Source organism: Camellia sinensis, chromosome 4, assembly GCF_055761805.1.
Source record: "Camellia sinensis isolate YWXY chromosome 4, ASM5576180v1, whole genome shotgun sequence".
In the NCBI taxonomy this organism is placed as follows: domain Eukaryota; kingdom Viridiplantae; phylum Streptophyta; class Magnoliopsida; order Ericales; family Theaceae; genus Camellia; species Camellia sinensis.
The window spans coordinates 13,848,629-13,859,062 of NC_138964.1; the positions used below are offsets into that span (position 1 = coordinate 13,848,629).

The following is a 10,434-nucleotide window of genomic DNA, read 5'->3' on the forward strand; positions in this document are numbered from 1 at the left end:
ACTTTATGAGTTGGGTCGGGTTTTTAAAATAAATTATCCGTTTATTTTGATATATATATATATATATATATTGTTAAATAAAAAGTAAGTAAATATATTTTAAGGAAAGGATTTTTGTGTCATTTTTCAAAAAATGACTTACTTTTAAAAATTTTATAAGTAAATTTTTACAAGTTGACTTTCACTCACTATCTTTTTAACACATTTAACATTTTCAAATAAAAAGTCATAATTGATACTATATTGAATTAAAATTTCTCTTTTAGACAATAAAATATTGTTACTTCAAGTATCAACTAAACGTCGAAAAATAAAAATAAAAAAATATATTGTTTCAGTGTAAAATCAATTTTTTTTAAAAAAAACATTATGTAAAATATTTTACGTAGAAACAAACGGAGCCTTGGTATCCCTAAATATTCACAAAAAATCTCATTTTGTTTCATTCACTTTCAATTATAATAGTAAACTTCATACACTTTAAATTAAGTTTCAATTTCATACTTTCGATCATTTACTATTAATAAAGCCGATAGAAATTGAAAGTGAATGGATTAAAATGAGATTTTGATAAAAATATAAGAATTAAAATGAGATTTTAGACTAATGAGACAACGAAAAAGTCTCATGTGCTTCAAATGATAAGTTCAGTCAACTTTGTTACGGTAGATAGATAGAAGTGTCAGATTACAATTTGACTTAAAGTGTATGAATTGACCATTACAATTAAAAGTAAAGCAACTAAAGTGAAATTTTAATAAAAGTACAGGGATGCTAACCTTTTTTTTTTTTTAATACTATAGTTAAGTTCTAGCGAAAATTACATGTCGGATGTATTTTTAAAAATTTATCATAAATTCATGAAAAAACTTATAATTTTTTTTTTTTTTTTGTAAAATTTACCATTAATTTGAAAAAAATTTTTGAAGCATATACTGATGTGAAATTACTGTTGGAAAAAATGGTTTTTTGGTGACTTTAATTAAATATTAAAGTGGGTCCCAACCATCTATTGTGTTGGGTCCAAGTGGGTCTAGATACTTTGCATTGAGATCTTTACACCACAGATAGAATGGCCAAAAACCATTGAGATTTGAATGGAAAATTACCTCATGAAGTTAGCTTCATGGAAAAAAAGTAATGAAGTTTGTAACTCCTGCATTTATTACAGAGTTTAATAGTACATTAATGGGATTTGTAACTCCTGCCTTTATTGCAGAGGTTAATAGTGCATTATGAACAGCCATAAAGGTTGGAGGCTCTTCCTCTCTCCCCTATACATGTATAAATTGAGACCCTCCTGTCAAGTCTCAAACACAGAAATTTTTACTTCCATTTCACAAGTCAGTTTGCCTGATAGTTCCTACAATGAGAGAGTGCTGCCACTGTTTTGTTCGCTAAGCTAGACAGAGAGTGCTTCTGCCGTAGCTGGTTTTGACCGTCATATCCTGGAAGACAGACGCCGGGATTCCTCAAGCACTCGACCAGTGAGGCGGCGAAATCTGTTTTAAGGAAACTGCTTCCGTGCAGGCTTCGGTTTCGTCTCTTTATCCTTTTATTGTTCTGTGTATTTCTGTTGAAATTTAGTTGTAATTATTAGCATGTGTTCTTAGTATATATATAATTTGATTTCTTCATAAATCTATTTATTTAATTTCAAAATTTGAACAACAATTACCCCAGGTTCTATGCTGAAATCATGAATCTAATTAGAATCATGGTTATTAGAATCTCAATTTCTGAATCGTAGAATCGTATATGATTTCAATTAGGCTAAATGATTCAGATGATCGTATTAAGATTTTAAATTGTGTAGGATCTTAATGTGACTAAGATCTTAATTATAAATATTGCAAAATCACATTACGATTCCGATTTTACTACAATTTCTATCCTCTTAAAAACAAATTATTTTTTTCTTATATATTTATGTATACGTGTATATCTATATAAAATTGACTATCCATCTTGTCTCCAAGCATTTTCTTTAATTTACATTTACATAGAAAATGTATAATATCAATTTTTTATAATGATTTTAAAATTGGGTAACATATGTTATCATTATCGATAATTTTTTATTTTATTTTGTATTAAAAGTAATATCTTACATTTTTTATCTATTCATAAGTCTCTCTAAACAATCCTATTTAGAATCTCGATTTTATCCACCTTGATTAAGATGGTTTCATTTTTTAGTTAAAACTACAAGTAAACCGAACTACATATATTTTAATTTATAAAGGGTAAGACTTCTCTCTAATCCTAATCTGGATTGGAGAATACTATTTGGGGGTGGCGGGGTCTATTATGGCCCCCATTTTGATAATCTTAATTGTTTATTTTATCGGGCCCTATGTGTATATTATTCATAAAAAAATTAAGTCGATTCGATATTTATAACTCTAATTTTATCTAACTTGTACCCAAAAAATGAGTAGTATGTTTTTAAAACACATTAATTGTTATTTTTTGAATACAAATTCTATAAAATGAAGGGTTACGAATATCAAATCGACTTTATTTTTTTTAAGAATAATATACACGCAAATTCTGATAAAATAAATGATTCAAATCATCGAAACGGGATCTGTAATAGGCTCCACGAGTCTAAACAATCCTCTCCATTCTAGAATAGGGCCGAAGAACAAATTGAACCATATATTTAAAAAAAAAATACTTTTCAAATCTAAGGCTGTGTTTAGACAAGCTTTTGAAATGTGATTCCACCACTTCCTTGAACCCTTTGTTTGGATAGAGTGTTCAAAAATTAATTCTACCACAGTTTTCAAAACACACTTCTGATTCACGTTTGGCAACAGTTTACAAGCCAAAACTCTCACATGTTCATACACAAGATCAGATTCGTCTTCTCCATTCTGAAAAGGTTCACGTACCAAAGAAGAGCAAAACCGAAGATGTTTCACGGGTGAATTGCAGCTCTTTAATTACTTCCTCCTCTCGTTGAACGAATCTCTGACCTTCAAATCCAGACAATGCCTGTGAACCGATTCCTTCCCTCCCATAAATTGGCATCGACGAGCTCCCACAAATCAAGTGACGGTCAGTTTGTGCGTTGTGGTCGATTCACCCTCCAAGCAACGAAACAATGACAACAAAGACGTATAGTTTCATAAATTTCTGTACAGAAATATATATGGGTTCTACAACTTATTGATTCTGTGCTTACTCCCGAAATGTGTCTGTTGTTGGTCAAAGTTGTGAAGCCTTTTCTCGAATCAAAGGGCCTCCGAAGCAACGTAGATCAATCAGTTGTACCCACTCCGTCATCGGTAACAATTATTCAACTCCTACTCATGTGGTATGTATGTCCTTTAGTCGATCTGTTGTGGAATAGTTGAGAAGTGTAATGGGTTAGCTCTGATCTGGGCAAAAACTGGCTGAGCCAGTCGTTCACCAGGACTTCTGGTCGGTCGTCCACCTGGACTTTTGGGCAATCGACCACTGCCTGTTTTGGTTCAACTGCTTATTGTTCTGCTTTTGGTTTCTTCTTCTGCTTTCTTATAAGAATGTTTAAATTTCAATTTCCCAGCACTCTTTAAATTTTGTTGTGATTAATCTTCATTTATCATATTTAAATTTCGATTTCCCAGCACAATTTTGTTGTGATTAATCTTCATTTATCATATTTGAAGTTCCATATAATTTTCTTGCCTTTTTAGTGGTGGATGAGGTTCACTCAAAAGAAGTTTCTTAGGGGTTATGAAGAAGTTGTAGAAAGTGTTCTATTTTTTTGTTTCTTGCCTAGGCTTAGTTTAATATAAATTCTGTGTTAGATGGATACCAACAATTCAGATGATAATCAAGACACAAAAATGTGGAGCTCCAGAATTGAGTTACGGCTTATTAACATGTTGACAGACGAGGTGCAAAAAAACCAATCAAAAGACCGTAGTACCATCTAGACGCTGAGGCATTGGATCCATTTTGCAACGAAGTTGCAAAATGGGTATGGGTTCCGATACACACCAAAATAGGTCAGACAAAAATATCAGCGACTCAAAGTTGATTACTTAACTTTCAAGCGGCTTCAAGCATAGACTGGTCTTAGAAGAGATCCGATTGTAGGCACAGTTATTGCACCTTATGAATTTTGGGATAAGGTATCATATTGGCTTGTTCCCTATTATTTAGATTTATTTGTAAAATGTTGTCACACGTACCATATGCTTATGTTCATATTTTCTAATTGGAGGTAGGCATAAAAAAATGTAAAGAAATTCAGGACTAAAGGATTTGAGTATTTTCATGAAATGGCCGAAATTGTTGAACACTGTTGTACGACAAGGGCCTTGGCTCGTACATCCACATAGGGGGCTCCTGACTCCGATGAAAAAGACAATATGCTTAACAAATTTTGGTTTCCTGGAGCTGGAGATAACAATGCGGCTGATGCCATTCCTATTGATTTCTATGGAAATGAGTACATGGAAACAAGTAAGGGAAAAAGTCAGAGGAGGGACCATAGCCAGAGTGACAGTGTTTGCGCGGCTTTCACTGCCTATGTATTGGTAAAGACAAAACAGTCACGTGCACGATCAATAGACATGGAGGCTGTAAGCACAGATGGTGATGACTATTCCCTTGACGCATATTAAGATGCCCTGCTTCAATTGGGAGACATACCACTAGTGCAGTATGTTAAGGCATTGACACTATTCAAAGATAAAGATTGGTGGAGGATTTTTATGTGCACTCCCACGCATATATGCCTATCAATGATCTTAGCTTTGTAGTGAACTGTGAAGCTGTGTCTTTGGTGGGGTTTGTAGTTTTTTCAATGGTTGTGAAACATGTTTTTATGAGTTGGTCTTTTTTTTATTTTATTTCATTGATGTCTTCTCATTTTTTTTTCCTTTTTTAATTCATGTTTATGTTTCCTACTGCTGTCATCCTCTTTTCACATAAATGCACCATATATAATGATTCATGTCCCATTTATTTTTATCCAATTTCTATTTATATTATTGTTGGCTTATTTTTCCTACGAAGGAAAATATCATAAATGCAAGCGTGCCAGCAAGGATTGGAAAATCCTTACAGATTAAATTCAAGCCAATTATCAAGCGATTGCGTTGACGGTTCTTTTGCCTCAACAAAGAGGACTTCAAAATTGCCAAGTGTAGAGAAAAGAAAAATTAAAAGAAGAATGAGGGAGACGAAGAAAGACGATTGAGTGAACAATCAAAGTAATCATTACTTACCTTTACTCCTATGCTTCGAAAAGGAAGTGCATAAAATGCTTTGAAAAGAAAATGCTGAAAATAAATGTTTCGAAATATAAAGCTATGTTAAACTACTCCTAAGATAAGGAAAATGACAAGAAATATTGAAATCAATTGTCTTTGATTTGAATTTTGGATCCTTTACAATGTAGCCATGAATGGCTACTTATAGACAAATATTTGTAGGAAAAAACTTCCAGCAATAACTACCTAATAACCACCTAAAACTACCCACTCTTCCATCTTCATTCCCATAATGCCACATAACCCTCCATGTCTTCATAACTTCTCATAGCCTCCAAATGAGTAGGAGGATGCCATATGTCCTGCAATTATATAAATAATAAATAATAATAAAAATTATAGATTTATGGTGCTAACATTACCCCTCGCGGCCCTTAAAAATGATGTTTATTTGAATTTTTGAAGGGCCGAACCAAGCACATGACTAATCTAAGCAATAAAGTGCTTCGAATAATATCAACAGAGCGTTTCGAATGATATAATAGCACCAATAAACTGCTTCGAATGAGCATGAAATTATGACTAGATGTTGCGAATTATATATATACGCATTGAAGGGATATTATTGCAGAAAAGTTTCGAAGGATAACCACATATTTTCAAGACAAACCCAATGATTCACCTTAGCAAACTGTTACACATGCTAAATAACCAGCTTCGAAGGTGGTATAGAGGACTAAAATTATCATTTGAAGGTCAAAAATGCCAACAAATGACGAATTACATCCTTGAACATACTCGGCAAAGATTCGAAGGTTCACAACTATCACTATTTTTTCTTCGAAGCTGTTGTTGATGCAAGATGGAGTGCTTCGAAGCTTACAAAATTATGGGCTTTCGAAGCAACTTTTGGCCAACATTGTGGTTATTCAAATTTTGTATGTTTTGGTTCACACATAATTAATGAAAATATTAATTTTATGCTTTAAACCAATTATTAATTCTCCGAAGACACCAAAACCGTTGTTCTTCGAACCAACTTTTATAAAATACTAGTTACATTTTCATGTAACAAATGGCTATAAAAATGGTTATCAGTAAAGCCACTAATTATCATGCCAAAAATAGGCATTATTCGATAATTAATTAATTGTCATTTTACATATATTTGAAGGGAGGTACACATTTCGAAAGTTTTCTCGTCGCATGTTACATTTCGAAGGTGTTTATTGATGACAAAACCACCCTTTGAAAGTCACATATGTTACTAAAGGATTAAAGTCGTCCTTCAAAAGTGCTCACGACATCTTTTTGAACTAAATCCAAAGAGTTGGATTATTATGAAATTAGTTTGGCATTTTAACTAGCCATTAATGACTATAAAATGATATTTCAATGAATAATCTACTTCGAAGTGTCTTGAGACATGCTTCGAAGGTAACCACAAAACCAAATGGTGATGGTTTTATGGATCAACTAATAACAACATTTTTGGCTCAATATATTGCAATAACGAAATATTATTTGTTAGCCATTCCATCAAAGTCAACGTTTGATGTGATCCACAAATCCAAAATGGATTTCGAACAACAAAAGTCATGGTATAGTGTGACCATGAAAATTCATACTTTTTGACATTTTGAAAAATATCAAAAAATTTGAATTCATGAACAGTGGCTTGTTCATTATTTTTGACCATGTTTGTTTTAAAAACATGACTTTTGCCGAATAGATTTTCATAATTATTTGGCAAAGTGGGTTGTTTTTCCATGTTAGCCATTAATGGCTTATGAAAATCACCCATAGATATGTCATTTTCATGACTTGACTCTCTAAAATTTGGTTTTGAGAGCCCCCGAGCCATGCATGGAACATCATTCTTAGCCAAATTTGGCTCAAGAACATGCTCTTTCGTTATGTTAATTTCATAACTTGGCTCTTTAAAAACGGACTCTTGAACCGCCCAAGCCATTGATGAAATCAACTCTTTACTTTTGCTATTTTTAACCATGGAAAAATTCTGAAAAAATTCATCAATTCCGACCATTAAGGCCTCAGTTAAAGACTTGGTAGTGAGAGTTGATAACTCATCATTCCATTGGCGAATTTCCATATCAAGTTGATGAATTTCTCCAATTAAATGGTGTCTTTTTTCTTCTACCAAATAATATTGTGAGGGATGAAAATTTATTTCATCAAGAAAATGGATCTCTTCTTGAAGATCCAAAATTTCTTGTTTACGCTAATAAATTTCATCTCGGCTATTTGAAATGGACAAATCCAATTCATTTTTCATTTATTACACTTGACGTCCCACCGGGCGTGCCAAAAATTGTTGCCTTATTTTTCCTACGAAGGAAAATATCATAAATGCGAGCGTGCCAGCAAGTATTGAAAATCCTTACAGATTAAATTCAAGCCAATTATCAAGCGATTGCGTTGACGGTTCTTTTGCCTCAACAAAGAGGACTTCAAAATTGCCAAGTGTAGAGAAAAGAAAAATTAAAAGAAGAATGAGGGAGACGAAGAAAGACGATTGAGTGAACAATCAAAGTAATCATTACTTACCTTTACTCCTATGCTTCGAAAAGGAAGTGCATAAAATGCTTTGAAAAGAAAATGCTGAAAATAAATGCTTCGAAATATAAATCTATGTTAAACTACTCCTAAGATAAAGAAAATGACAAGAAATATTGAAATCAATTGTCTTTGATTTGAATTCTGAATCCTTTACAATGTAGCTATGAATGACTATTTATAGACAAATATTTGTAGGAAAAAACTTCCAGCAATAACTACCCAATAACCACCTAAAACTACCCACTCTTCCATCTTCATTCCCATAATGCCACATAACCCTCCATGCCTTCATAACTTCTCATAACCTCCAAGTGAGTAGGATGATGCCACATGTCCTGCAATTATATAAATAATAAATAATAATAAAAATTGCAGATTTATGGTGCTAACAATTATCATCTGCAACTTCATTGATTCATGTCCTTTTTTCCTATTTCTCATTCTAATTTCTATCTATCTAGTTTTCTATATCAGTATGTCAAACAAGATGAACAAATGTTAACGTGTGTACATTGAATGTATATTTCAATTAAAATCAATACATAAATGACTAAGGCCAACTGATTAATTACATAAGCTAATTAATTACAGAGACATTACTTATCCTCTTTGTAAAAAGTCAGAATAATTGTGCTTTTATTGTTATGTAGCCAAAACACAATGTCATCTGATACACAAAACAATACAATGGTAAGCTCATCAGAGGGTGGCGAGGTTATGGAAGATTTTATGGACTTCTTGGTGATTGCTTCTATGAATGAACATATGAATGCGTCAACCACAAGACGACCGTAGCGAACTTGCCCATTCAAAGGTGATGATTACATATTCAGTTTATTAAGTGGCCACCCTGAAATAATGACGGACATCATGCGAATAGATGCCCCAACCTTCATTTCATTGAAAGACGCCTTACTTCAAAAGGGCCTTGTTAATATTGAAAAAATGCATATTAGTGTAGAGAAATCGTTTGCCATTTTCTTATATACATGCGCACAAAATGACCGGCAGAGGCTACTGGCTGATAGATTTCAGCACTCCACTGAAACGATTTGTCAACACATGTAAATCATTATGCGGGTACTATACAAGCTTGCATCAACAGTTATCAAACCACGGAACCAATTGGAAATACCGCCAAAAATTTTAAATGATAGGAGATTTTACACTTGGTTCAAGGTATGACTAAATGTTCAACCTACAAATTGTAATCACGGTAACGAATAAATTTGATTGTTATTTTTCCAAAGTCAAATCTATGTTTGAGACGCGTTTGATAGAAAACTTCTAATATGATGTAGAATTGTGTCGGTGCTATCGATGGCACATTGGTGGACGCATGGGTCCCTGCCTCAAGACGGAACACATTCTGTGGTCGCAAAGCCACGATAGCGCAAAATGTACTCACAGCTTGCGACTTCGACATGTTGTTCACATTTATTAATTTTGGATGGGAATGTAGCGCCCACGACAACGCAATTTTAGTTGACTCACTTCCAAGAGCTGATGTACATTTCTCACACCCACCCCATGGTCAGTGTTACATGCATGAAACTATACTTTTGCTTGTACGATTTTTGTGTTCTTGTATTTGACGGAGCGTTACAAACATTATTCACATGTAGGCAAGTATTATTTAGTGGATGCTGGGTTCACCAACATGCCAGGATTTCTTATCCCATTTTGTTCACAACGCTATCACTTGCAAGAGTTCCATGGCCGTCATTATTCTAGACCTAAGGAATTGTTTAACCACCGACATTCGTCATTACAAAATGTCATAGAAAGAACATTTGGGGCACTGAAGAAACGCTTTCCAATATTGCGGCCCATGCCCAATTACAAGTCAACACGACAAGGACCTCTCGTCATTGCATGTTGTGTAGTGCACAATTGGATCCATTTACATGCAGCTATGGACCCATTCTTCATAGAAGTCGATAATGAAATGGCGGCTGAAGCGGCTGTAGACGGGTTTGGTGGAGGCCAAGCTGAGTATGTGGACCTATTACAACATGGGTTGACATACCAATCAAACTTGAGGGACGCAATTGCTAATGTTATGTGGGTAAATCATGTTGGTCATGGGTAGATGTGTGATGTCAACAAATAATGTGAACAAATGTTTGTCATGAGTTTTATGTATGTATTATTTTTGTTATTTGTAACGTATGAAATGCAATTGATCAAATGTGTCGCCAACCAAATTTTGTTTTTGATTTTTGACAAATACTTCTCCATTTTGGAAGAGTTCCTAATGCAAAAATTGACTAAAATTGGAAATGCCTTAACCATTTATGCTATGAACATTAAATTCATTTACAGTAAGCAATAGTGAATTTTTTTGATTAATTTTGACATTTTCAGTAAATTATTTGGATATTTTCATAAATAAATAAAAAAAATTGAATTCATCTACTCCGGATAGAAAAAAAAAAAAAAAAAAAAAACCAACATGAAAAAAAAAAATCACTATAGATATATTTTTGTTGGATATTTAATATAAAAAAAAAAAGTGACTTGTTCGGAAGATTTCAAACAGTCCAAAATTTAAAATGAATGCATAATGTGTAACGCCCTCAAAAAAAACAACATTAAACCCATCAGATAGGACATGCATTTACATATAAACTAACCACATTCT

General features: G+C 33.2%; 1 protein-coding gene across 1 annotated transcript; it reads left to right on the plus strand.

Moving 5' to 3' along the window:
• The first annotated feature begins 9,450 nt into the window (after positions 1 to 9,450).
• Positions 9,451 to 9,882, plus strand: LOC145823591 (uncharacterized). The gene has a single exon (XM_082923075.1). The coding sequence runs from the start codon at positions 9,451 to 9,453 to the stop codon at positions 9,880 to 9,882; it is 432 nt and encodes a 143-aa protein (XP_082779201.1).
• The last annotated feature ends 552 nt before the right edge of the window (positions 9,883 to 10,434 follow it).